General features: G+C 42.4%; 3 protein-coding genes across 5 annotated transcripts; 2 read left to right on the top strand and 1 right to left on the bottom strand.

The window, feature by feature from the left end:
• The first annotated feature begins 331 nt into the window (after positions 1-331).
• gpcpd1 (glycerophosphocholine phosphodiesterase 1) lies at positions 332-11,796 on the top strand. 2 transcript variants are annotated; one of them, XM_076083923.1, is made up of 21 exons: positions 332-671; positions 765-831; positions 1,438-1,528; positions 1,640-1,724; positions 2,631-2,669; positions 2,798-2,873; positions 3,215-3,256; positions 3,535-3,658; positions 3,870-4,110; positions 4,234-4,396; positions 4,562-4,691; positions 4,860-4,914; positions 5,004-5,096; positions 5,254-5,331; positions 5,725-5,764; positions 5,956-6,014; positions 6,291-6,356; positions 6,603-6,739; positions 7,127-7,262; positions 7,811-7,971; positions 10,411-11,796. In XM_076083923.1, exons 2-21 carry the CDS (start codon positions 783-785, stop codon positions 10,604-10,606), a joined length of 2,061 nt encoding a protein of 686 aa, XP_075940038.1. In that variant the 5' UTR covers positions 332-671; positions 765-782; the 3' UTR covers positions 10,607-11,796. The 2 variants fall into 2 exon arrangements, with proteins under 2 accessions (XP_075940038.1, XP_075940039.1); XM_076083924.1 differs by lacking the exon at positions 2,631-2,669.
• Positions 11,797-12,732: 936 nt separating this feature from the next.
• napbb (N-ethylmaleimide-sensitive factor attachment protein, beta b) lies at positions 12,733-19,650 on the top strand. Its single transcript, XM_076083925.1, has 11 exons — positions 12,733-13,108; positions 14,285-14,364; positions 14,604-14,720; positions 15,217-15,263; positions 15,665-15,742; positions 15,847-15,902; positions 16,903-16,987; positions 17,091-17,195; positions 17,279-17,347; positions 17,444-17,494; positions 18,421-19,650. Exons 1-11 carry the CDS (start codon positions 13,008-13,010, stop codon positions 18,520-18,522), a joined length of 891 nt encoding a protein of 296 aa, XP_075940040.1. The 5' UTR covers positions 12,733-13,007; the 3' UTR covers positions 18,523-19,650.
• A 646-nt stretch (positions 19,651-20,296) lies between these two features.
• gzf1 (GDNF-inducible zinc finger protein 1) lies at positions 20,297-26,835 on the bottom strand. Of its 2 annotated transcripts, none has more exons than XM_076083920.1 (8): positions 24,628-26,835; positions 23,054-24,057; positions 22,777-22,960; positions 22,471-22,640; positions 22,083-22,177; positions 21,767-21,934; positions 21,480-21,637; positions 20,297-21,306 (listed from the first exon to the last, which is right to left on the bottom strand). In XM_076083920.1, the coding sequence occupies exons 2-8, from the start codon at positions 24,040-24,042 to the stop codon at positions 20,548-20,550; spliced, it is 2,523 nt and encodes an 840-aa protein (XP_075940035.1). In that variant the 5' UTR covers positions 24,043-24,057; positions 24,628-26,835; the 3' UTR covers positions 20,297-20,547. The 2 variants fall into 2 exon arrangements, with proteins under 2 accessions (XP_075940035.1, XP_075940037.1); XM_076083922.1 differs by having other exon boundaries at positions 23,054-24,054; positions 24,628-24,774.
• Between the last annotated feature and the right edge of the window lie 750 nt (positions 26,836-27,585).

The following is a 27,585-nucleotide window of genomic DNA, read 5'->3' as shown; positions in this document are numbered from 1 at the left end:
TCAGTGAATGCAGCTGACCGACACGCCACGGATCCAGAACAGGGAGGTGTGAGCCGGCTTCGTCAAACAGCAGGCGGAAATTAGAACACATCACGTCATATGGAAATTATACTTTCAACATAAAAGGTTTCAACACTTACATCAAATAAAATATGTATCAGAATCAGTCCTTAAAACCCAGCAGTGTATGGTGTATAATGATAATACCCTTGATAATAACCCTTGATTTGTTTTACTCTTTTACTTATTGCTAAATACATCGTCAATCAATTACACAACTACTTTGAAAGTATGCACCGGAAATCCTGGTTTCCCGTGTTATTGAACGTGACGCTGTTCTCGCTTTATATGTTGTTCGCCGCATCTCGACCATTGTGTAACATTCTTCGTGGCGGCCAGATTATTCTGCATTAGACACTCTCGATTGTACATCTATGTTGTTCATTATTGCGCTACGACAGGCGTTGTTTGTGCGCCTGGAGTATCTAGTTAGTTAGCTAATCGTCGAGCTTTATATCAGCAGCGGTGAGACAGCTTATTAATGCTTCCGCTAAACGTACTGTTAGACCGATGCCTCTCTGCGGGATAGCTGAACCTGGCGCACTGTGAAGCCTCCATCTCCAAGACTGCCAAGGGCTACGTAGTGTCAGCTAGCTGCCAACGTCAAGAAGGTAGGACTATTATTAGTAGACGTGACACTCACCGGCACCGTTAGGTTTCTATAAAACAAGACCGGTTGGTTACAATGTTTTATTGTGTTTCAGCTGCTTCCTGCGTCCACTATGGAGACCGCTCAGGTGACTCTAACTGTCAGAGGCGAAACATCCCCAGGTATGTAATACACGTGTTATTATACAATGTATTCATTTTGTCATAGATGATCTGTTTGTGAAGTGTAGTGTTGCCAAAATATGACACTAGTATTGAATTCATTGTTTCACAATTTAGACAACAAAATGGAGGTTGTATGATTCTGAAAATCTTGTTTTGACAATTTTGCACGTTTTATATATTTTATGAGACACAGAATGTAAGATTACTTATTTCCTTGTTTAAGAAGACATTTCAAACATGTCTTATTTGCACTACTGTTTAGTTAGTTAATTTAATATTATTCTATTTAATTGTATATATTGTGCATTTTTTAGATTTAATATTTTTTCGTCTGTTATTTTTACTTTATATATTGTGCATTTTTATACTTAATATATATATATATATTTTTTTTTTACTGTGTTACTTTGATTGCTTACCTGTATCATAATGCTAATTATAGCATTATGATACATATAATAGCATATAATAATATCTATCTATCTATGTTGACATCTAAATATTGTAGTTTAAACTGTACAGGTTGTTATAAATGTTAGTCATCTTTGTTGTTGTTTCTGCTGATGTAGCAATCATGTAAAAGGACATTTTGAACACTTCTAGGGGAGGTGATTGCAGTTGTTGGGAGCTGTGAAGCCCTAGGAAGCTGGAGCTATCAGAGCGCAGTGATCTTACACTCTGATGGGAGTGATGGGTACGTTAAACCTCATGTGTAATGTCCCAGTCATTATACCGCGGTATTTGATGTTCTCTACTATGTTGCGTTTCCTCTAAAATATGAACGTGTGTGTTTCCTCCCTGACAGAAACACATGGACTACAAATGTCTCTGTGCCTAAAGGAGTTGTGTCCAAGTACCGCTATCTCAAAGGCTTCTTTCTGCAGTCAAAGGTGAACAGAGACTCCTGCATTTATCACCGTGTTGCCTCAAAATATCTGATTTGATTTGCTAATGTGCTGTCAAAGAATAATCCCTTGAAAGCAGCAGCTAAAGATAAATATTGTTAAATTTGAAAGCCCGTGTAAATTCATACCTTTCCTGTTGCAGATATCAGCAGGGATGGAGAAAACAAGTTCTATTTGTTTGTTCCAATGACTTTGAGTTTGTTGTAAAGCTTTAGACTCGACACAGTTTAACTTAAGGATCAGTCACAAGATTTATTTATCTCTTTCCATGCCTGTGTTCATGCCTTTAGGGCGTTGTTGTGGAATAGCTAGCTTACCCCCCCGAAAAGAAAGGGACAGAAAATCACCCGAGTACTGTCTTCTAGTAACGGTGTGCTTTTCTATGTCAGGGGTGTGGTTCATATTGCGTGAGATCAGAAGCCTGCTCTGACTTGATTTACATCTTATTATGCCAAGTTGTTTCTGAGAATCCTGACTTTATAAATGGCATATAGGCTCAAGGTTCCTGTGAAGGCAAATTTGTCATTGGCTTTCAACAGCTGCTGTAAGGCTCAAGAGGCTCCCTCTCACCAGGGTTTTTATTTCTTTCGTGGAACCAGTGTCACGCTTGAAATTTAAGACACTGAAGTTACTCTCATGTTAGCAGCAATCCAGCGTTAAAGCTCAGGGACCGTGTTTTTCTGTAGGCTTGAGCAGTGCTTGCATTCGTGTCCTTAGTGTAATATTCCCTTCAAGTCTATAATGATATAATTAAATGAAAAAATGTGATGTGATGCTACTACCATATTGGTGCTAAAGTTGATCTTTGTTTTATTACAGATGAAGAGAGCAGCTCAATTTTTAACTGAAGCCATTTTTCTTTTTCTCTTCACTAACAACTCCACATTTCAGATTTCAACAAGGGTGACTGACGGCCCCGGATTGGGATTGGTGACTATACCATCTCTAAATCCTTTCTGACAGTCTAGTCCAACAGCGGCTATGCAAATGAGACTGAAAAGTATAGCAATGTATCTGATTTGAAAGTCCTAACATTGTACCAAACATTGGAATTGCAGAGTGCAGGTGGTCCCTGTCAAGTGATAGTCAATATGTGGGAGACCCATCAACAACCCCGCACGATGAGCCCCACAGGTAGAGAATGAAATAAATATATAAGCTGCACGTTGGGATTGGTTCTGGGAAAGTGTGTCGTACTCAACCCTATTATTTTTTTTATTCGACCCAGAAGTGTTTTTGTTTGAGTTCTGAGTGGTTTCATGAACACAAACCTGCTAAATTAGCCTTAATCACAGGCCCATGCTCAGAGTTCTTTGGAATCAAAATGTATTTTATTGATAAGTCGACACTTGAAGTTGAGGCAAAGTGAAATCAGAGCAATGGAGGCATCGGACTGAGATGTTCCTCTTGTGTGAACAGGAAATTGTTTAAATGTTCTTCTACACTGTGTCTAATGCGCTTTTCCTTTATTGCAGCATCACACCAAAATATTGACGATGGACAATTTGGAATTCACAGTAAGTTGGATTTAAAAAAACAAAACATAAAGCCACCACTTTAGACGAACACAAAAACTAAGGTGCTCTCTACATTAATAACATTATGCAGGTTTACAGAATGATTACATTTTTTACTGGGAAATATAAATCCCTGGAGGCCACGTTGTCGTCACTTCCTGTGTTTTGTACAGCCCAGTTTTTGATGTCATTCTTTACAGAACAGAACAAACGGCGCTGTTGTTCTTTGATGGATATACATTGTCATCACATGCTCCCTTTGTCCTTCCTTTTTATAGATGGGGTGAACTGTGTTGACTCTGGGTGGCTCACGTGCCAGACAGAGATTCGCCTGCGTCTGCACTATTCTAAGACCTCTCCGGTGTCTATCACTAAGAAGAAGTACAAGAAGTCTCGCTTCAGGTGAGGGACGACAGCGAGGTCGAATTTAACACCACGCAGAGAAAGTTCTACTTGACAGTGACATGAGGCGGATCAGTGTGCTATCACGGTGCTACTATAGCTGTTACCTAAGTGTAACAGAAACCCTGCATATGAAATATAAATAAGAGAAACTAAGAGTGAAACAGGATTTCATTTAACCTTCCTTGTGTTTATTGATTCATTCTTTCAGAATCAAGCTGACATTAGAGGGATTTGAGGAGGAGGAAGATGAGGACGAAGACGAGTATAGTCTTTTATCTTTGCACAAGGAGACCACCACCCTGGAGATCAGCATGATCAGTGCCAACGGCTACAAGTCGCGCCACTCTCAGCCCGAGTGCGGCTATGCACTGGAGCCCTCCCAGTGGACCGAGTACAGTATCCACAGCCTGGACCCGTACAACCTGGAGCTCACCTTCGAGTTCTTTGAGGTAATACTGCCTCTGATTAACCAGTAAAAACTTCTTGAATACAAGGGACAAATGAACACATCAGGTGTGGTGATTAGATCGATCTGTTTTCAGCTGGACTGATTTGATATGTTTTGTTCACAGGAGGATATGAGTGAGCATGTAGCCCAGGGGGACGGTCATCCGGGTTATGTGGGCACCGCTTGCCTCCTCTCCTCCTCTTTCTCCGAGAGCGGGAAGGACTACGGAGTAGCCACACTTCCAATAATGGGTCGAAATTCGAGACAGACCATCGGGAAAGTCAGAGGTGAGAGTTTGCACAAACAAATTTCATACTGGCTGACAAGGATCCGAGTAAGCCAAAGGAAGGGAGGAACTGTCTAACATGTTTTGACCTGTCTTTTCGTCTCTGTCTCATACAAACAATGTGCGTGGGTGAAACCTTTTGACTTATCTTGTTTTGATGTTTTAGTGGACTACCTGGTGATCCGACCCATCCAGGGTTTGCAGTGTGAAATGAGCTCCTCCTTCTCCAAGTACTGGAAGAAAAGAAGTACTCTGAATGTGGGTCACAGAGGAGCTGGCAGCACACACGCAGCCAAGTGAGTCACCACGGCAGACTCTGACTTGGAGCTGATTGAACGGCTTGTGCTGAACGTAGACCACAAAGAATTGGTTAATAGCGCAACAGTGTGTGTGTGAATAAGGCTCGTTGCGTCTGCGTATCTGTTCCCCCGTCAACAAACGGTTTTTACATTTGTGTTTTACAGGCACCAAAGAGTCAGGGAGAACACGGTAGTGTCATTCAAAAGCGCCGCCAATCATGTGAGTTCTGTAGATGGATTAGAGCATGAGTGAATATTTACCTTTTTATCATGACTTCATCCTTAATTATGTGTCAATTGTGTACTTAGGGTGCAGCCTATGTAGAGTTTGATGTCCACCTCTCCAAGGACGCTGTTCCCATTGTTTACCACGATCTGACGTGCTGCATATCCACCAAGAAGGTAAAATAATAAATGAAAATGATTTATAACGTGCTATACTTCTCTGTTGGCATTTCTATTGTTCACTAACTCTAAACAGACGCTTAGAAAGATGTTAAGCAAAAGTATGTCACTACTAAGATGAATTAATGTCGTTCTTTTTATCTCTCCTTCACAGAAAAACGACAAGACGTCTCTGGAGCTTATTGAGGTGCCAGTCAAAGACTTGACATTTGATCAGCTGCAGCTTCTGAAGGTAAAAACCTGCAATGATAAAAACTATGCAAATACAACCCAGGTTGAAATTTATCCTTTAGATGAAAGTGAACAATGTTGATATTAGTTACACCGGTGCTCTTCTGCTGTGAGAAGTTCAAATGTCCTTTACACTTAGGACATTAGCATCTTCCCAATTAATAAAATGGACATTGAAGAAATAGTTGTGTAACTGTGTCTTCCGTCAGCCAATGAAGCATGTTTGGGATTAGTGCCTTCTCAGTGGGAAAAGCATTCTAGTAATTGGTGTAGTTCCCACAAATCACAAATAGAAAGAATGCAAATGTATCATGATAAGATACCAAAACATAAAACATGGAACTGAACCTAATGATTACAGAGTAGATAATGTATGCTTTGTGTTGTTTCACAGCTGGTCCATGCCACTGCGATAAAAGAAAACGATGCCAAAGGTATGCACCTGTTCTTTGTGTGGTTTCATCTCCTTCTGCCTGGAAAAAAGTGTGTTGCTTTCATTTCTGTGTTGCATACAGCACTCTCATACAAACTGTAGATGAAAAGACTGGCATGGAGCTGAATGTATACGTTAGTCAGCAGATGCTTTGTGTGATGTGCATTAACCGTCGTCTGTTTGCCGGCTCAGATCTGCTGGATGAGGAGGAGGAAATCGATGAGCATCAGCCATTCCCTTCACTCTCACAGGTGAGTGACTTTATAATGGTTATGATTATTAAACAGTTTATGTAATCAGTGAGAGCTGTTCGCCTTACCTTGACATATCTATAGACAAATTAGGAACTCCCTCCCCTACCCCGTTTGATGCTACTCTGCCAAATGACTATGAATTACCTGTTTAGCAACTGATTCGGTTTTATATATATTTTTAGCTACTTATCGTCATTGTAGTCTACCTATCACCTACCTGTCTTTTGTCATATCGAAGTCACGGTAAGATAAACCTTCATCCCTCTTTTCCAGATCTTCCAAGCTATTCCTGAGCACGTGGGCTTCAACATTGAGCTCAAATGGATCTGCCAGTTGAAGGTGGGTACACTTACACAATACGCTGTGTTGTAATCGGAACTCTTTAAGTCCTTGTGGTCACACCCATACCAGGCATGTGTTGCGAGACAGGATGCGTCATGCTTGTTGATGTTGTTGTCGCACTGGTTCCCCATTCGAATAAAGAATTACCTTTTAATTGTACTTGCTCAAACGTACCGCAGAGAATATTAGTATTGTAGAATTGAGTGTGAATATTCTCATGGTGAACTTGTGTTTTGTTGACAGGACGGGTCGTGGGATGGAAACCTGTCATCCTACTTCAACATGAACACCTTCCTTGACATCATCCTGTCCTGCATTCTGAAAAAAGGAGGAAGCCGACGCATCGTCTTCTCCTGCTTTGACCCGGATATCTGCACCATGTGAGCGCCGTTAACGGAGGATAAAGTGTGGCCGGATTTGATTAGGCTGTAGACACTTCCTACTATCCAGAGACACGATCACGTTTTAGCTTTCATAAATGGATTACACGGTTTCAGACAAAAACCTATAGAAGGTCTTCTCCTAATCTTCAGACAAATCCCATTTATTGGCACAATTATTCTGAATAAGTTGTTAAAAGCACACATCAACTGAAAATACTCGGTGTACATTGTCTTTAAAGATTGCATGCTACTTCTGCTTCAGTCAGTTTAGACATTTTAGATTCATATTCGCTCTGATTAAGAAGCTGCGTTTACAGGATATAGTTATAAACACAGACGGTGCTCTCCAACAGCTGCTGACATCTTCCCATGTGTTCCCCTCAGGGTGCGTCGAAAGCAGAACAAGTACCCCATCCTCTTCCTGACTCAGGGCATTTCAGAGAAATACACGGACTTGATGGACATCCGCTGCCAGACCACTCAGATCGCCATCAGTTTCGCCCAGAGTGAGAATATTCTGGTGAGCCGTTGTTGCAGAAAGTCAAATACTCATCATCATGCATCTACTGAATTCTCCAGACGTTGTGTTTTTTGTTAAATGCCACATATAGCAATACAATACAATGGAACGACAGGATTTAGTTACCAAAACACTCATTAAATGTATTGAAATTCCTAATTCCAAAAATAGCTAGACCTAGTCTTTGAACAGCTATTGTATCAGAATGTGTTGCACCTTCTCTTAACAAGCATTGCTGCAGTGCCCTTGAGCAAATAACTTGAAAAACTAGTCCACCGCGCCCATGCCAGTCAAAACAACCGTCCACTCAACGAACCAGTCCGCTGGCATAGCGCTGTACCAACGGTCTTTAAGATATCCTACGTGCTTTTAGTCAGTGCTAAACTCCAGACAGTTCATAAATGACAACGTCTCTTTTTGTTGAAGGCACGTATGGAGATGAGTTAGCTTACTTGCTATGTGTTACACACAAATTGAACCCGTGTTTTAAACAACATGAGAGTAATACTGTTTTGAGATGAACACTTTTTTTCTCCCGTGTCCTTTAGGGGATCAGTGGCCACACTGAGGAGCTGCTGAAGAACCTGTCCTACATCAGGGATGCCCAGTCTAAAGGCCTGGTGGTGTTCAGCTGGGGAGACGACAACAACGAACACGAGAACAGACGGCAGCTGAGAGAGCAGGGCATCGATGGGCTCATCTACGATAGGTCGGTTAAAAACACAACATGTAGCTCCTGAAGAACTCAACTTGCACAGAAAGCATGTGCAAATTACTTTGCACATGCTTTGTTTGTAAAAAAAACATTTTCTTCTATTCGTACATTCAGTTCACTTATCTGCCATTTCTGTTTGCTTAACATTCGTATTGTTTTTTCAAGCTTCGATCTCTGCTTGTTAGCCAACACACCGCCCTGCAAACCGCACAGTACATGCTGTGCTTGTTGTGTCTCTGTGTCCGCCTGAAGCCACGGTGATTAAGCAGGGCTTTCTGCTATGTACATTTGATTAGTGCTCTCACAACACTGCTCCTTGTTTTACAAAGGGTCTTTCTTATCGGGAAAGTTTCACGGGTTCAAGGTTATATCACCAAGCCTTGGTAGACACGTTAGTCACATGGCATCTGCCACAGCTGTTGCTGTAAGTGGTTTGATCATTCATTGACTGCCGCGTTTATGACTGTGAAACAGGTTCACAATGCTGACGTGCCAATGTTACAATGTTACATAACGCCTGGTCTGCTAGCGGGGTCAGCGAGTTTCCTTTGGTCTGAGAATAGCGCCGTGCTCAGCAGGGCCTGTTTGTGCAGCCGTTTCACTTCTGTGTTTCACCATTCAGGGACATTTGCTCCACATTACATTAGCCCAGACGTTTAACAGACCCCTGCAGACAGAAGGCCGTATGCTTTGAACCCTAGTTTACAACCCAACAGGCCCTGCAGACTCCATGTGTAACCTCATGTACGATCTCCAGGTTGTTGTTATAACTGTGCCTCTTTCTTACAGAATTTGTGAAAGCTTGGTGCCATATTTTGACTCAAGTTCTTCAGATTCCCGTAATGTCTCTCTGGTTCCTGGCTGTGTTTTGTTTATTTGCTCACTCTTGGCTGATGTTTTTGAGAGTACAATACTTTTTGGACTGTACTAAACATGGTGGTTTGATTGGTCAACTGCCATGTTTGTCTTTTATTTATTTGTACAGGCTCGTGTCACTCCCCTTTTTTACCGGCTGCTTATTGTTATGAAAGGCCTCCTCATATGAAGCCTGGCATGATATTAGTGATATTCAAGAGAAGCAGCGAAAGTGAATGGCTTGTTTCATGCATGAGGTAGTGTTACTTGACATATTGGGCTTCTGTGTGGACCAAAACAATATGAATATGCCTTTGCATTTACTGCTGGTTGTAATGTAATTGGCTAAAGCTGATGTATGCACACTCACTATGTGCAGCTTGTAAATGTCATGAAAGAGAATGGAAGGGATGGTCTTAGGATGCAAGCCTCATATGTACAGCTATTCATCTCTCAGCAGCTTTGTCAGAGGCCACGGCATATTTTTTTCACATTTTTCTGTTATTTGCACCGATTTAAGTTTGTAGAAGATCTGCTTGTACTGCAGTTTTAGTTTCTTTACAAAAGGGGTGATTGCACTGGACACTTTATGTTGGATTGGAAAGTAGTTCTGTCTCGTGACACAAGTTGAACGTCAGCAGAATATCTTGCTTGACAGACATCTTACATTTGCTATCTTGGATCGGTGGGCTCTGAAAGCTGGCAATGAGCTTCCTCCTTGAAGGTGTTTACTTTGAGAGACGGGGGGTTGATAACTTGTACTTTTGGAGACGTCAACATCCCAGACAGATGGTACTCTCAACCTGAGCAAAAGTTCTACTGTGTAATATTTGGCCTTGGCTTGAACAAAAACATCACCTACTCACTGTGAAGCGTTGGATTGAGGGAGCTCATTGTGGGGGAATGCACAGCCGGGGAAGAGCGGCGCACTGAGGGCCCAGCTTTTCTGTTAACAGTAAGCCTGCACAGCTGAGCTAAATGCATTGTACCTCCACGGAACAGAGGTTTTAGCTCACGAGAACAATGCACGACATTCTCCACGTGGGAATGGAATGATCTGCGATAGCTCGCTGGTGGGGATTTCGGCCATACATGTGATTTGACCTGGGAGCATGAACTCGCTGGCTACCAGTGCAATCATCCCCCTAGCCAACACGAATGGAGCAGATTGTGCTGTTTACATTAGGGTGCATGAAAGAATGAGTAATGTATGTATGGTGATACTGCCCCTTTGCTATTTAGTTTAGCAGAAATGGACTGGAGTTGTCTTGTCTTTTCTTTTCTTTTGCAAATTGCCCGACGGATGTTCAACGGTTTTTCTTTCACTTTTATCAGATAAAATGTGCAAAATTAAAAAAGAATCCACAAGACTACTCAGTAGTGTTGGGCGATAATTCAATCATTAAGCTACTTTCAGGAGATTGTGTGATTGTTGTAAAATCATACCATTATATCCATATTGTTTTACAAAATGTTCCCTAAATCATTGAGTTTAGTCTTTTTTAATGACTGACAGTAGTATCCACAAACTGCATCCACTGATCTAACAGAAAGATGTCTCCTCACTTTCTCCTTTAGTATCTGTGAGGAGCTTGGAGAGCAGCAAAACATCTTCCAGGTAGAGGAACAACACACCCTGCAGGAGGTCATCACAGAGGAGACCCTCAACAGCTCCTGCTCCTGCTACTCCTTCCCCTGCCCCATGGCTCCCTGTGTGGCCTCCAAGAACTGTGCTGGCAGCGCGGAGTCCGATTCTGGACTCAGCTCCTCATGAATGACCCCCAAAACCTCGAGGTCTTCGAGGACCACGGTGGGAATGGATGATCAAATGAAAACATGTTGATTGAAGATTGTTACAAGAAAACTTAATCACAATAGTGAAACCACTCTAACCATCTCCACTCCACTCAGTTACACTTATGTCGAAAAGCATTGCATCTTCACACAAGTTTTTGTTTTTCATGCTTTCTATTGGAGAATACGTGGATGTTTTGCCAAAACATGTTTTTGTTTTTTTTCAGAATAGTGTGTAAAGAGGTCTTTACAATGATGGAAGACTCTACATCACATCGCATATGTATTTAGCTAATACGTTGCATCATTATACAGTACATATGATGTTTTACGGGTGTAAAAGTGTAACTGCAAATTGTGTGTTTAAGTTTATGATGATGTTGCATAATGCTTTTTTTTTTTCTCTCTTTCTGCTGTTTAGTATTTTCTGTGCATGTAGCCATCACCTTAAATGTTGTTCTCATTGTCTCAAATGAGCAATGAGTAATAGCAACTGATTGCTATTTCTGGTTCAGCACAGGAATATTTTGGGAGGTGCAGATTGCTGTTTAAGAAACGCTCGCCTCAGCCTACGTGAAGGATTTGTTTCATTTTGACTGTTGGAAGCACTTCCTTCTCCTTTACATGCTGCACACTGAATGTGCGATATCCTTTATTCTCCTTATCTACTTGATTTGAGGAAAAGCAGAGGAATGTTTTATTTATGACAGTGTGCACACAGTACATACCACAGCCTTATGGGGGAAAGAAAACAATCAGGTCTGTTTCTGTTTTTAAACCGCCAATACCTCACTCATCTATTAGACTAGACTTGAGTTGAGACATGTGTGTACAGAAGGAACACGTCCTACTTCACAACACCCATGCTTTTTATTGCATGAACGATCTTCTTTTTGTTACGCTTGATATAATTCATCATTTGCATATTGATATGATGTATTATTATGATGCAATGGTAATGCTGTATGTTGATCAGAGCAAAAACAAATCCATGTATTGTATACTATGTGTGTGTGTCTGTTTATCACACAATCTCTTAACTATAAACCATAATGACTGAGTCGTGCATGGCCTCTGTATCTGTATCTGTATGAATCTAGTATATAATACACTTCAGGACAGAAAAGTACAAAAGGTAATGTAAATAAAATCCAAGCCTATATTTGTTTATTTTGTCTTTTGACTTTTTTCTTTCGCATCCAGTAGGTAGATTTTGAATAACGGAGGTTGTTGTTGATTCCTCCATCTGAAATTATCTGCATTATAACCCTATTAACAGAAGGACATAATGTTTCTATCTGTATGAACATTGGAACAGGTTGTGCGGCTGACACTGCTGTTAAAATAAGATAACACACGTACACAAAGCAGAAGTATGCACCACTGATGACACACGGCTTCTTTGCTATCATATGATAACGCTGGTCGACAGTAGTTCTCAGCATTAAACTGATTGATCACTGACCTCTTCCCTTGGGTAGGCTTGGGTCATACAAAGGCTGGACTAGGATGAATAAAAGCTCATTGGTTGGACGGTGCAAGGTTGAAGAAGATAGGAATTAACAATTAAAGATAACTAGATACACAGGTGCTTAGCACATAGGTAGGCCTAAACACTTATTAGAGCAGATGGCATAGTGGGATATGCAGGCAACAACAAGTAGACCTCTTCTGTTTTTTAACATAGTTGTATAATTATTTCTGATGCATTCACATGTAAGCGCGTTGTAACGTCGTTGCATGTCGAGGTGGAGTTTATTTAGGTGGAGTCATTAATGTTATTAGTAACACCTGTGCTCTACTCCACTATGAAAAGGCCTACTAAAAACAGAGGCTTTTAAGATGTGGTAAAATCCATGCAGATTTATATATTACCACAGTATGACGTGAAATGTAATGTGCGGTTGACCTAAAAATATGGCTCAACTCTATTTCTACTAAATTAATACTGAGCACTACTTAAAAAGAAAATTCCGGGTCTGTTGAACGGAAACACTACGTACACTGTAAATATATATATTTTTTTGTACAATATAATATTTATTTTATCTTTATGAAAAAGTGGAAATGTGATTAGATAGTGTGTAAAATGTAATGACAAAAAATACTTATTTATTTTTGCGAATAACCGTCAGAGTTTAAAAATAGCTTCGTGTTTTACTGGGAGTTGTAGTTTATTTCGCCTTGAAGCCAACTGCGTTTGTCACGTAATGCACTCAAACTCCCGCCATGCAACGGAACTGGGCTAAACCGCTAGTTTGGTACACGCCTACGCTGAATAAACCCCGTCGACTGTAATCCTCACTGTACAACAGCGGAATCCTCTGCGGGTTATTTGTTCTGCCTCTCACCATAACTTTGTCTCATATAAAGCAAAGAAAATGGACAACAGTGGGAAAGAGAAGGAAGCGATTCAGCTAATGGCCGACGCTGACAAAAAAGTCAAGTCCTCTGGCTCTTTTTTGGGAGGGATGTTTGGAGGGTAAGACAGCAGCACTGCACCAAAGAACAAACAGCTAGCGAGCGTTAACTGGCAGTAGCAAAGTTGGCACGCTACCGACCTTTATGTACACATACATTCAGTTAGCTGTCGATGTATTGATTAGCAAGATATTGTAGTAGTTAGATATTAAACTAGGGGGACGACACGTCCCATTAACATTTCCTGTATGTCAGTTAGCTAGATAAATTAGCTGTTAGCATCATTGTAAACAAGCCAGCAGATCACGACTCTGTCCTGGAACTAATGCTCGGTAGCTACGCAGCAGACTGTTTATAGCTAATTTAAAACATCTACTTTGACTGTATTTACTGTATATTGCGAGGTGACATATTTCATATTTCAAAACATTCTCCTCTGACCTAACCTCATAATCCCTGGCTGTGAGTTTATTGCTTGTAACTCAACAGCATTTATAACAAGGTTCAATTTCAATGCTTCCTTTTTATCAGTGCACACATTAACACCAAAACATATATAACCAGGGTTTCATAGAGGTTAAAGGATTATTATGGGAAACCTCTGTCATGCTGAAGGTTTCAGCCTGTTTATGTTGACGATACCAATATTACATGGTACGTACAAACATGGTAGGGAGTACAGGAATGGTATGGCACCATGCAGGAGTGATGTGCAACAAAAATGACTTAAACAGGCAAAGTATTCTCCAAGAAGGTACCTTATAATGAATACTTTGCCATGTCACAGAGACAAGAAGGCGAGGATGCCGTTGTTTACATCGGCCCAAATACAAAAAGCCAGCAGCTATTGTCTCGCATGACTCGGTCTTTTTTCTGTCCTCGGTGACCCCCAGATGTTACTAGTTGGCAGCTCTTGTGCGTGACAACTCTTGGCAGGCTTTCTGACCAGGCAGTGATGTAATCCCTTTCATGATTTGAATGGCCAGAGTATTATTACAACTCCATGAACTCCATGGACTCGTTGTCATGGAGGGAGGGAGATCTACAGTGCCTGTTTAGAGGGATTTATTTAAGCCAGTCTACCAATCTGAGCATTGCATCTCTCTGAGAAATACAGCAACTTTGCACGTTAATCAGATTTTTTTGTTACCGTAGTATGCTGAGGAGCCTGCATGAACATGTGAACTATATTTAATTGTGTACTTCTGTTTCCTCTTTGTTTCCTTTCTTTGTCTAGAGGACCTCACAAAGTGGAAGAAGCATGTGAGATGTACTGCAGAGCAGCCAACATGTTCAAGATGGCCAAGAACTGGAGCGGTGCGATAAGCTGTTTTTGCTACTAAAGATATTATCCACCGTATCAATTTCCACACACCTGAGAAGCCGTAGGATTATGTGTTGAATTTTTGGCACTATAACTGCAAAGCGCAGCACTCGTGAAGGTGCCACAAGTACAAAAAAAAAACAGAAAATAGGTGGAATTATGTGCATAAATTAGAGTGTACTAAATGCAAAGAATTGAGTAAGTGTCCTTTTCTTCTTTCTTCTGTCTTCAGCGGCTGGAAGTGCGTTCTGCAAGGCTGCACGGCTCCACCTGCAGCTGCAGAACAAACATGACTGCGCCACCAGTTTCATTGATGCAGGAAATGCTTACAAGAAGTCTGACCCCAATGGTGAGATTATGTGGTAACGCATTCGGTTCAAACCTCATTTCAGAACATATCTTACTTTTTGTGCCTGAATTTTTATTTCCTTTTTTATGGATACATCATTTGTACTGTTTTAAGTAATGACAGTTGCTTTCATCGATCACATCCATGACTAAAATACTTTTTATCAATACTGTTTGTGGTAAAGTCGACTATCAAGCTTGCATCTTCTTCGTCATATTCTCCTAAATATAGTTGTAGCCATAGGTTTAGGGGATGGTAGCCGTCATATGTACAGTATTTGTTTTGTAGAAGAGGGCCTTGCTTGTCATAAATAACACCCGACTGCATGCAGCATATGAGAAACTTTGATTGTATCATTCGCCTCATTTCACCCTGTTGAAATAACACAGCATGCGGACTGATGCGCAGTGAGGTGCTGTGCAACGCTCTGTAAGATTTTAACAAAACTAACAGGATGTCTAACTGTCCCCTCCTCTCGCCTTTATGCTGCCAAAAGAGGCAATCAAGTGTTTAAATGCGGCCATCGATATATACACAGACATGGTAAGATGCATGTAGAGAGTTCTGATTCACAACAGCACATGTAGCCATTTTGATTAGTTGTGTTTAGTAGTTCATACACACATGATGAAGCAGACTTGCCTGCCTTTCCTCCCACTCCCAGATTATTAATATTTGTCATATCTACATATTTATAGCACACTAAAGTTTGTTGTTTGTTAACACTGATACCTTGATCAAGTTGCATACTCGTTATTCTCGTCAGGGAGGATTAAAAAGCTAAAACCTTGTAGACGTGAAGCCACAGGCTACTGCTTGACCTCGCCTCTCTGCACAGAGAATGTAATGCAACATTTTCATTGACTCGAGAGGGGTCTGTGGGTTTATCCAGTTAGTAACGATTCCTTCTCCTTCTCTTCCTCCTCCTCTTCCTCATCCTCCAGGGAAGATTTACCATCGCAGCCAAACACCACATCAATATCGCAGAGATCTACGAGTCCGAACTGGTGGATATCGAGAAGGTAATATCTCGGTTTCAAGGTCGGTTAATACTGCTGATAATTATTAACACTATCACTACAGGGCATATTTCAACAGTATTTGTGTTGTTTTTCCCTTTGTAAAGGCTATTGCACATTATGAACAAGCAGCAGACTACTACAAAGGGGAAGAATCCAACAGGTACCGTCAAATTCTGAATATTCAGTCTTTTTTCAGCTCTAAAATCTCTAAAACTAGCCGATCACTGTGGTATTCATCACCCAAAATAGCTCACAAAATGAGGAAGTCTTGTGTTTGAATTTTGTAGGTCTAGTACACTCATTTTCTTTTTCTACAATTTAATAGAATGATGAAACTAATTAAGACTACAATGTTATCGTAAAGAATAACACCTTTAGTTTTATCTCCACATGGCTCCTACAGAATCAGAGATGCTCTTGTTCATTGGAGCCTTTTTTCACAGTTCAACGTAGCAGGGACAGCACAGCTGTCACTAATAACATTAACGAGCGCACGCAAGCGAGCCAACCGTGCACAACACCACAGCCACGGAGTGCACTCGTTACCGTCATTAATTACACCTGTGTTGTCCCTGCTCTGACGCCTCATAACATCTGCAGTGAGAAGGGCCTGTCTGCATTATTACACCAGTTTGCTGCTATGATAAGCAAGACAGCAGTTATTAGGTTTAAAAAAAAAAAAAAAAAAAAAAGAATTTCAGATGAGTTTGCAGTATTTTAAAAGTAGTCAACCTTCATTTTACAGAGTACTAATACTAATAATAAGTACTAATGAACTAGGATGAATACAGAGTTGTACTGTAAACAGGAGGAAAAGCACAGGTGTGTGTAATAAAGTTAATGACGCTGTTTTTACATTTACAGTGGTTTCAGGCTCCCTGGTATCGTGCGTGCCGGCTCTCGGTCACACTGTCCTGACTCACTGGGACACGTGAATAGAACAGAGCCATCGTTAATGTTATTAGTTACCCCTGTGCCTTTCCTACTATGACGAGTCCAAAAAAAAGGCCTCTGCTCAGAGCTCCTTTCCATCCCCTTCATATTCTTGCACACTACAAACTCTCATATATATATATATATATATATATATATATATCTCTTATAGTCTGTGTTGTATTAAATGAGTTGTGTAACTTTTGTGTTGTGCATTTTGTCCTCAGCTCTGCTAACAAGTGTCTGCTGAAGGTGGGGGCTTACTGTGCTCAGTTGGAGCAGTACCACAGGGCTATTGAGATCTACGAGCAGGTGTGCACTACTTGTATTTGTCATGCTTGCACTTTCTCAGTCATCGCGGCGATGCTGACATTTCTAATACGGTTCTTTTTTTTAACGACGTGGATGTATCCAGGTTGGATCCAACACGATGGACAACCCGTTGCTGAAATACAGCGCCAAAGAGTATTTCTTCAAAGCCTCCCTGTGTCACTTCATCGTGGACGAGCTCAACGCTAAGGCGAGTTCATACCTTTCGTGGTTCAGTGTCTGGCTTTGGGACGGGGAGTCGTGTTAGGAGTTTAACACGTTGTGTCTCCACAGATTGCTATTGAAAAATATGAGGAGATGTTCCCGGCTTTCTCAGACTCTCGAGAATGCAAACTGCTGAAGGTAACTCGACGCTAAAAACTCTGAGGAATCTGATGGCTTACTCCCCCCCCCCCCTTTTAATCTGCTCTATGAGTAACCTACTTTTTGTCTTAACAGAAACTTCTTGATGCTCATGAGGAACAGAACAGCGAAGCTTTCACAGAGGCAGTAAGTCTTGTGTACCTTAAGAAAGTTTTTAAATGGGCACAGGAAGTCCCTCGGCTTCAGCTCCTGTAGTTTCGTTGGATCCCTCGTGTGTTGAAGACAGTTGAAAGCTGGATCTCAGGTATCCGCTCAGTCTCCCAGGACGCTGTGTTTATATGGAACTGGTGCAGACGGATGGAGTGCATCCGTATTTAGCTGAGCTCCTGAAAGACTTTCCAAAGTCAGAGAGTGAAGAGTCCTCATCGACGGTGTGTTACACACAGAGAGATTTCCATACCAGAGGTTTGAAATGTGTCGCTTTTAACAGGTGTTAGTTTAATCAAATTCAGTGCTGCTGGTAGAAAATTAACGCATCGTCATGTTGTGTAATTTAATCAGAAATTATCCAGTAATGTGTAAAGAATTCAAGACCCAACAGCGACTTTATCTTGTTTCAAATAACATCATTACAGATGGTAGTGATGTTATTTGATCAATCGCAGCTTCGTTTGCTAATATATAAATTATAATCACTAACAGCGATGGTGGTGAGGGAGCATCCCTCCCTCCAAATGATATTTAAGACTTAAATTAAATGACTGCCAACCCCTCCCTTGTCCTGTGTTCAGAATACCAACTTCAGGTTCAATTTAAATTCAGGAGAAGATGCCCGAATAGAAATAAAAACTCTTTCATCCCTCTAACAGCAAATCTCCTAAACTCATGACGTATTTTAATGCACTTTACGGTCTTATTTGACGTCTGTTACTGCTCTATAATTCTATGGATTCTATTTATGTGGCAGCCTTCATGTCCACGCTGCCCTCGGGACAAATACAGTAATAATGAATCTTTAAATTCAGATAAGTGGGCAGAACCTTCCAATCGTAAAGCAAATTTGTGTGGGAAGAAAAAAGAGCTTATCTCTGTGTCCTTTTGCCCGCCTGCAGGTGAAGGAGTTCGACTCGATCTCACGTCTGGACCAGTGGCACACGGCCCTCCTGCTGCGCATCAAGAAGACCATCCAGGGCGATGAAGGGGATTTAAAATGAAAGAAACGCAGGGTCACAAACACAGCATGGAGGGACAAACCCATCACGCATGCTTCCACACACACACACACACACACACACACACACACACACTCAGCTCACTGTGTATAGCATCTGGAGATGAGTGTCTGCTGATGACTTTGAATATTCCACTGCTCACTGCTATACTGTCAGAGTACTATCTTTGCTTTCCTTACGAGCATATCTGAATCTAGTCAGATTGTGAATCCTCTCGCCCTCACCTCTGTCTGGAGGATTGCTGCATACCTTCTGCTGAAGTCTGTCCTGGGGGATTTCAGAGCCGATGTTAGTATCGACAACAAGCACTGCATGTTTTGTACAATTATTGTTTTCCTTAGTCGGATGCAGTTCGGTGTTTTTATTTTTTAAATCTAGTTTAATAGACATTTAACCCGTTTTATTTAAATGTTTCAGTCTGTTCTACATCAGAGCATCATGGTGTGTATGGATTTCAATAATGTACCTTTGTATTTGTTTTGCTGTTAGTCGGAGTAGAAGGGAAGGGCTCAAGTCCACATCATGATTGTTCTTAGAGCTCAAGTCATTACAGCCACGCAGGAAGGTTTAGTTTCCATCTGATCACCGGTGGGGAGAGACTCTTCTGGAAGAAGGGCAAAGATATGCACCAAGTGTAGACTGTTAAACATGTGTATCCCTCACACACACACACACACGCATTCAAACTTACACTCACTTTAGGATTCGTTGATGTAATAATACTTTGAATGTGTGAGCCTGTAAGCTGTGATTTATAGTTTGCCTGTGAGGGAGTATTTTTGAGTGAAAAGCACTGACGTGGAAACCTGTGCTGCTTATTTCCAGGGCAGTGATCTTGGGGTAACGGGCATCATTAGTCACTCATCTCGTGCCGTGTCGTGAACGTATCATTGAAGGTTTAACTACTGCAGTGCGCCTTCCTAATGGCCAGTCGCTAAGCATGTCATTGTGTATAGATTAGCGTTGTTACATTCACTAGTGTGAGCCAGACCAAAGTTTTTACTAAAGGGTCCGTCACCCTGCGTATCCAGCTTCTTCCTGATGGAATGACAGTGGATATGATCTGTATGCTAGTGCGAATGGACAATAATAAAGATATTATATTCCCGGCTCTGCTGTCCTGCCTTTGACCGTACCTATCAAACAGCAATGTTATATTTAATAAGCTTTTACTATCTTCACCAGAATGTCGTGAGGGACTTCTTACTTTGAGTCTGATTGGTAAAAAAATGGGTACAAAAACCTCAATATTTAGCTTGTCACGTGTTTATCTCTTATTGTAGGAGTGGAAACTGAGATGGGTAAGAAAGTGACTAGTTCAATAATTAGTATTTTAAGTTTTAAATGTATTTGAAGGTGAATGTATTACTAATAGATACAATATTAGTTGTATTGATCTTTCATTCGCTGCTGTAAATCTGCCTCCCTGTCACACAGCAACCACAGTTTTGGATATGGTTCCCAAAGACAGATGGTGTAAGAATCTTTGAAGGATTTACACAACTTCATTTACATCCAGAGTTGCAAAGAGTATGCCGGTATTATTCCAAAGGTGTAGTGAAAGGTGCTTGAAGATCCACTGAGGTGCAGCTGCCAAAAGTTCCCAGAGCATCCTACTGAACATGGAGCTCCTGCAACACTTATTCTGAGGGGACCAGATGTCTGCTATTAGTGCGATTGGTAAAATAACATTTGTGTTCACTATGATGTGTGCCACATTTCACCCTATGAATTTGAAGAAAATGAATCACACCAATACCGTAATCATATTTTTGTTTTATCACATAAAACCAAAATAATGCATGGATTTTTAATGCACACCTTCCCATTCCAAAAGAGTGTGAGAAACACTGGACTTTTGATCATAGTAATGATGAAACACCACGTGGCCAGACCACACATTCACACACACTGCTAATGCCAAAGTATATATAACATGAAGAGCTGCGTTGAAATAGGATTTTAGATCCAAACTCAGATTAAATTATCTCTGTTCACATGCATTTTCTACGCCGCATCTCGAGCTGAGGCCCCTTTAGGCTCGCCTAAATCATCTGCTGCCCTCTGCTCTCCATCACTTGGGACGGCAGCTGTTCGTTCTGTTCCACAAACCTCGCCGCCGACAATCACAGTCTGAATATCCGGCTGCAGAACAGAAGCTGTCTTAGTCTCTGCAACTAGAGCCAAAATGGTCTGTGAGGCAGCGGCTTCCAGGACGGACGACGTGGAAACGATTTGGATCTCGGAGACCGACGACAACAACTTGCCGTCGGAAACAGGAAGAGAGAGAGTGGGTAAAGAGAGCGAGGTGGAGGAACCTTCGGAGCACAAGGGGATAGTGTGAGCCAAGGACACCGGTATCGAGAAGGGGACGGGGATGGCCGATCCATCCAAGGAGATGACGCTGGCCCCGGTGCTGTCGGTGGTCACGATGGGCTGGATCTGGGTCCCGAGTGGCATCTCAGTGTGGTAGACGGTGATCCCGCTGAGGGCGCCGTGGCTGACCAGAGCAATGGCCCCCTGACTGGTCCATTCAGAAGGTAGGGTGACTGGTTCAGACTGCACCAAGGAGTCAGTGTGGGTTTTATCAGGCCCGTCAGCAGTACCAGCACCAGTACGAGTGGCACTTCTTCTAGCCGTGCTCTTTCTCTCCTTCCCTCCTGCTTTTTCTGTCTTTCCCTTAGTTGGAGTTTTGGGTTTCTTGTCTTCCACATTTCCCTCCAGCACCACAAGGTAGGTTTTCCAGGGAGCATCTGAGTCATGAATCTGAGTGTTTAAAAAAAGAGCTCATGTCACTTTCACTGCAGTCTGGTGGGTCAAAGCACTTTCAACACAACATATCAGGTGATGCCCTGAACAATATCCCCTATTTCATCTGGTTAACTTACTCTTTGCTGTCGTCAAACACCCTATCTGATAGTTAGAGAAGCACTGCTCACCATAGTGTGCCTGCGGAGGGTGGACTTGTCTGTAAAGGTGCGTCTACAGAGACCACACATGTATGGCTTCTCTCCCGTGTGAATGCGCTGGTGCCTCTGCAGGGCGTTGAGCTGGGTGAAGTGCTTGTCGCAGTCTTTACAGCTGTACGGACGCTCGCCTGTCAATCAACGGAGAGGGAGCAATCACACACGGCGCGTAGACGGAGAACAGCAAGAGAAGGGCAACAACAAACTGGTTTTGTCAGCTATGACTCCACATTAACAAGAACTCATGTGTCAACGATTACCCGTGTGTGTCTTTAAATGCTGGTGGAGGGAATTCCTCTGAGCGAAGCCTCGGCCACACTGCTCGCACTTGTATGGCTTGGACCCGGTGTGGATGTTTGAGTGGTGCCTCAGGTATTCTTTAGATGCAAAGCTTTTCCCGCAGGCCTCACACATGAAGGGCCTCTCACCTAAAAGGAGCAAAAAAAATATATCTTTTCAGCTTTGGTCTGGTGTGTGCAGAGAGACTTATAAAACCCTTTTAACCCGTTAAAGTCTCCAGTCAAAACGTAAGATGATGAGGAAATCCAAATGGTTTTGAAATGATAGCACCCTTACCTGTGTGTGAGCGCTTATGATAGGCCAACATGTGCTTCTGAGTGAAGCGGGCTTCGCACTCGTCACATGCAAATGGCTTCTCTCCTGTGTGAGTCCTACACATAGTAAAACAGACAAGTTCATCTATTGTACACATATACACATGTTATTAGTATGTTCCTTCTAGATATGAGGATTAAACGGACAGGAACCAAAGGGAACATCTAACTGGAGTTTCTCTGGCAATGTCAAAGGTGTTTGTCGAAAGGAGGCTAAACTTACGTTCTTCCTCGCTTACCCACAAATTAAAACCTGTCACCTATTCAGTACTGATCCCGCCCGTCTTTAGCAAACCTCCCACTCCGGTTCACCGTAGTTGTGACCGAGCCATCGTCACTGAGCTCCGTACCTGCGGTGCATCTTCAGGGCAGAGTTCTGGGAAAATCTGGCCGCGCAGTCTGTGCACTCGAAAGGCTTCGCACCCGTGTGTGTCCTCTCGTGCAACAACAGGGCGGTTTTGGAGCTGAGCGCCTTTCCACAGTCGGGGCAGACGTGTCGCAGGTTGTTGCGTTCATGCACCTGAGACAGAAATTAGCAAATCGGGGGGAAAACAAGCAGACAAATGTGACTCTTTGGAAGTTATCACGACTGTAAAAGTAATACTGCACATGACTTCTAGATATAGGAACGTTTGTGGAATTTACTTAATCTTCACCTGTCTTTGATGGCGGACAACATCCTTCTTTCGTTTGAAGGTCTTTGCACAGATTTCGCAGGCAAACAGCCTCTCGCTGCTGTGGACGTGCTTCTCATGGATCTTCAGATTGCTGCGGTTAGCGAAGGTCTGCTGGCAGGTCTCACAGCGGTAGATGATGTCCGCTTTCACTCCGTGGTACGTACTGGTGAAGAGAGCAGTGACAGCTCAGGAACTTTAGGTTGTCTATGCTATCACTCAATAAATTAAGCCCTGGCCGAGCACGTACATGTCCTACCTGATGTGCTTCAAGTAGCTTCTCTCATAGTGGAAGGTCCTTTGGCACTTGTTACACTGGAACTGGGCCTTGGAGGTACTTTTTGGTGTCTTCTTGGACTGTCTCTCGTCGTCGTCGTCGTCGTCGTCGTCGTCCTCCTCCTCCTCCTCCTCCTCTTCCTCCCCCAGAGATAAAAACAAGGAGTCTTCGGCATCACTACTCTGCACATCGTCCTCACATTCCCAATCATCCACATCAGAGACTGGCACTGCAAATGAAGACACGTGTCTTTTCTCTGCCAGAGCCTCCGTGTCAGTCCTGTCCTCCGTCTCGTCTGTATCTTGGTTTTCATTGCAATGGTTAGCCTCTCTTTTAGTATTCAAACGCCTCTGAAGGACTTTACGGCCAGCCACCCTCGGTTTTAGGGTTCGTCCTTGTCGTTTTTCATCCTTCGCTGCGCTCTTTGTCTTTAATTTTTTGGGAATTACTTCTTTCTCAGAGCTCTGTGGAGAGAGCCGCCTCTTAAGACCTACGTTTTGGGGCTGCTTCTTCCCTCGGGTCCTTTTTTCACCTTCACCTGCAACTTTTGGTGCACATTTTTTCTTTGTAGTCTTTGGTAGGATTCCAGCACTCATGGCCTCACCACAAACCTCCGACAGATCCTCACAGTCCAAAAGTTGTGCGAGTGCTTGAACGTCGCCAACCTTGTCTCTGACCACTTCGACTTTACCGGTGTACACAAATTCCAAAAACTTGGAGAAGTCACTGGAGTGCATATTGGAGAGCAACACTTTGTCTCGGGTAGCATCCTCAGAGAGCAGGATCTTCTTGAAGTAGCCGCTGGATGCTGCGAGCATCAACTGATGGGCCTGAAACTCCTTCACATCTCCCTGGTAGTCTACCTGCACGGTTACATCGTTTAGCTGTCCCTGCAGCCTCAGCTGGTGCAGGGAGGACAGGATGTTTTCATGGTGGGACTTAGAGGTGAGCTGGACCACTTTGACCTCCATAATTAATTTGTGCTGCTGGGAAAATAAGGGGGTGGGGGGCTTTTAATGGTCCACTAACTAGTTTTGGTTCAACACATTTAAACAAAACACATGTACATCCTTTCTCAAAGGTTTTAAATCACAACCTATATTTTGCAGAAGCCCCAGTTTGTAGGTTTCATGTATCATCATCACTGGGGCTACTTTTAGAGCAGTGGACGTTGCATAACTGTTATAGATCTATAACACCTGCTTAGAAGTCAATTGCCTTGCTCAAAGGTAAAAAATGAAGCTAACTCCAATTCATTGAAAAAATTCGCCTCTCTGGTATAAGGTACAGGTGAAAAACCTCAACCCCCCCCCCTCACTATCTAAAGTGATGTTTTTGTGCTTTTACTTCAACAATGCTCAGTGCTAGGCTGTGATACTGCTAACAGTAGCACAAGGGTAAACAAGCTAGGTTAGCTAACGTCAGCTGTCGACACGAAACTAACGTGGGTGGATATGCAATTATACAAGTTCAACGTACAGCACGCAGAGCTCACTAAGCTAGCCGGCTTACTAAACTAGCTAGCTACGCAACAACACGAAGCAGGTTTTTCTTACCGTAAGGTCGGTAAAATGGCAGCCCTTCACAAATGCTCTCCACAGCGGAAGGTATTTCCTGTAGAAATCGCTCCCGAAAAACGGCACTCGGCGACATCCGGTGCCGAAGTGACTGACTCGGTATCAGTCCTCTGTTCATGGTCACGTCTAAAGTAAAACACAATTGCTGGTCCTGGGTCAGTTTAGTTTTAGTTTAAAAACGGTATCCCCCGTTAAAATAGTGCCTTTGATAATAAAGTAAACGTTTGAGTCTTTACGGTGAAGCTAGTTTAACTAGCTAGCACTTGATTTTGCCTAATTTATTTCCACAATACTATCAGTTCCACCAGCAGTTATTTAACCGTTGAGCAATAATGGCTTGCACGTCTATCGTGACACGTAATGATGTAATTAGGATTTTATTTCAAGAAAAAACTCAGTTTCACCTCCTTTATCAAGCTCAAAGGAAGCCCCTAAAGTTGCATTGTGAACATGTTAAACAGGGTACATGTATATAGCCACCGTTGCATTATTTTTTCATTTTAAATCGTGGTTTTCTAACGCAATGGCGTTACCGTAACTCTAGCACTAGTGTTTATGTGTGCAGTACTGCATCGCTACCGCACGGGGGCGCCATTGTACAGAGGGATTAACATGTAAACAGCTAGTGGTGATTTAAAAAACAGATTAACCTGCATCTTTAACACCCACATTTGCATTTTCTCCAGCATGATCAGTTTCCGCACAGACTACTCTCATTCCAGCTGGTACTCATTATGTATAAAACCAGCTGCTTTAGTAACTACCTATTGTATGTAGTAAGGTCTGTTGTAGTTGTATCAGAGTGGTTCCAAAAATATTTTAAAGAAAAATAGGCCAACACGGTGAAGGATTTAAGCTAATTCATTTACATTCAGACTAGCATAAATCATCTACATAGTTTCAAAAAGCATGCTGTCATTCCAAAGGTGTATGGAAAGCTACTTGAGGATTCACTGGGGTGCTGTTCTGCGGCTGCCAAGGTTTCTTTTTCCTTTTTTTTTTTTTCCTTTCAGAGGAAATCCATATACCTTACATTTGTCTTAATGAATTCTGCAAGCTAGCACTCTGCTCTGTTCCGGTGACTCACGCTGCTCTCTGGGCCGAAAGCTGTGCAGACTTCAGCTCTGACCTGGAACACTGTGTTCGCCTGGCTTTCAATACAGTGCTCCTCTGCCACACACACACACACGCACACACACACATGCACACACATACAATACCATATTTTAAAGATAACCCTTTTCATAACACCGGTCCTTCCTGGTTGATCTTGATATTAAAGACACAACATCTGCAGATGTAATGATCTGTAACTTGTATGCTCATGGGAATCATCAGGTATTTGCATAGACATTAATATGATGTAAATTATTACCATGCAAATAAGCCTAGAGTTTAATGGAATACTGGATTACTATGTGCAAATTAATGAGACAAGTCATACAAATTGATTCTCAGTATGTCGCCATTAATATAACTTCTGATATGACTGAAGTTAGAGGAAGGAAAACATTTTTCACTTTAGACACAGTAGTGCAGAAGTTTTTTTCATTTCTGAATAAAGGACTCTATAAAAGTTGGCCCATAGAAACTGCTTTACCAAAATGATGAAAAGCTTCATTCATCATTGCAGTTATGACCTCCTTGGTTCACATTTAAAATGTTCCCTCGCCGCATACTGTACCGTGACATATAAAAAGTTCAGCGGGGTCTGGCTCTGACTAATGTCGATGGCAAATATTAAACCCCAGTCGTGGTTTGTGTTGTCACAGGATGCTTTGTCAGAGTGAAGATATGGCAGAGAAACAGACGTGAGGTTGCGACATGTCATCCCTGGCTGACATGTGTAATCAAGGGGATGAACGTATGCTGCATCACTGAAATAACAAAAGGTCAAACAGTCATTTCAGAAACATGCCCGTTTTAATCTACTTTCAGCGGTGATACTGGTTGGTTGACTTTTCAAAATGACTGCGGGGCATTTCGTATTATTCGGAAGTTCAGCCGGGGAGAATGAACGTGGATCTCGAAGTCGACTGCAGTCGAGATGATGCCAGTACATGGCGCGCTTGATAGCCAGGTTGTCTGGTAACAAATTCAATTCCCGTGGATACATCATCACGTTGTCAGCGAAGAAGAAGAAACTCAAATGCTCAGCTGAAAAGGTGATGCCCTCAGCAAACATAACATTCTCCTCCACACGACCGAACAGACTCCTCCACACGACCGAAAATACCCGTGCTGACGTTCCACAGCACACAAACAACATGACAAAACCTTGCACTGTGTGAGAGGAAAAGTTAAACTCTAAACCCAAGGCCGGTTTTAATTTGAGGCTACAGAGCACACACACGCGCACACACACGGCAAAGAAAACAAGAGTTTTGTGGCGACGGTTGTGTCCGGGCTCGGTTTGTGTGCTGGAGTCGCACAAACACTGTAATTTGGATGCAGCGAGGGGCAGGTTAGTCAGTCGGTGTCCTTGCGTGACCTCTCCACGGCTCCTCAAGAGGGCTGACTCATAATCCCAGCAGATGAACAGAACCAGTGATGGTAAACACTACAACATTACAGTACATGGAAGAGCAGACAGTGGCGGTCCAAGAATAACCGCAGCATTCCTTTTGTGCTCGCACATAGAACCACAGAGCTGATGCCAGACCGATCACAAACCAGTCCAACTCAGTATTCTGTGGTGTCTTTCTCTTCCCCTCCAGTCAGTGAACGTGGTCATGAACATCTTTCATGAATTTAGTTGCTCTTAAGTCTTTCAACAGGAATCTGCACTGTTGTTGTTGTTTTTTATCAATGTCATGTTCCTACGTTGACACTAGGATGCACTTTATTGATTTTATGCAGATTTGGAGAGTAGTTTTAGTTGTTCTGGTTAATGGACATGCATCTCCACCCATGTTTATGTAAGGTAGAAATTGGACA

This window comes from Anarhichas minor, unplaced genomic scaffold (assembly GCF_050575085.1).
Source record: "Anarhichas minor isolate MPS153535 unplaced genomic scaffold, ASM5057508v1 ptg000136l, whole genome shotgun sequence".
NCBI lineage: Eukaryota > Metazoa > Chordata > Actinopteri > Perciformes > Anarhichadidae > Anarhichas > Anarhichas minor.
This window is presented reverse-complemented; position numbering and strand designations above follow the sequence as displayed.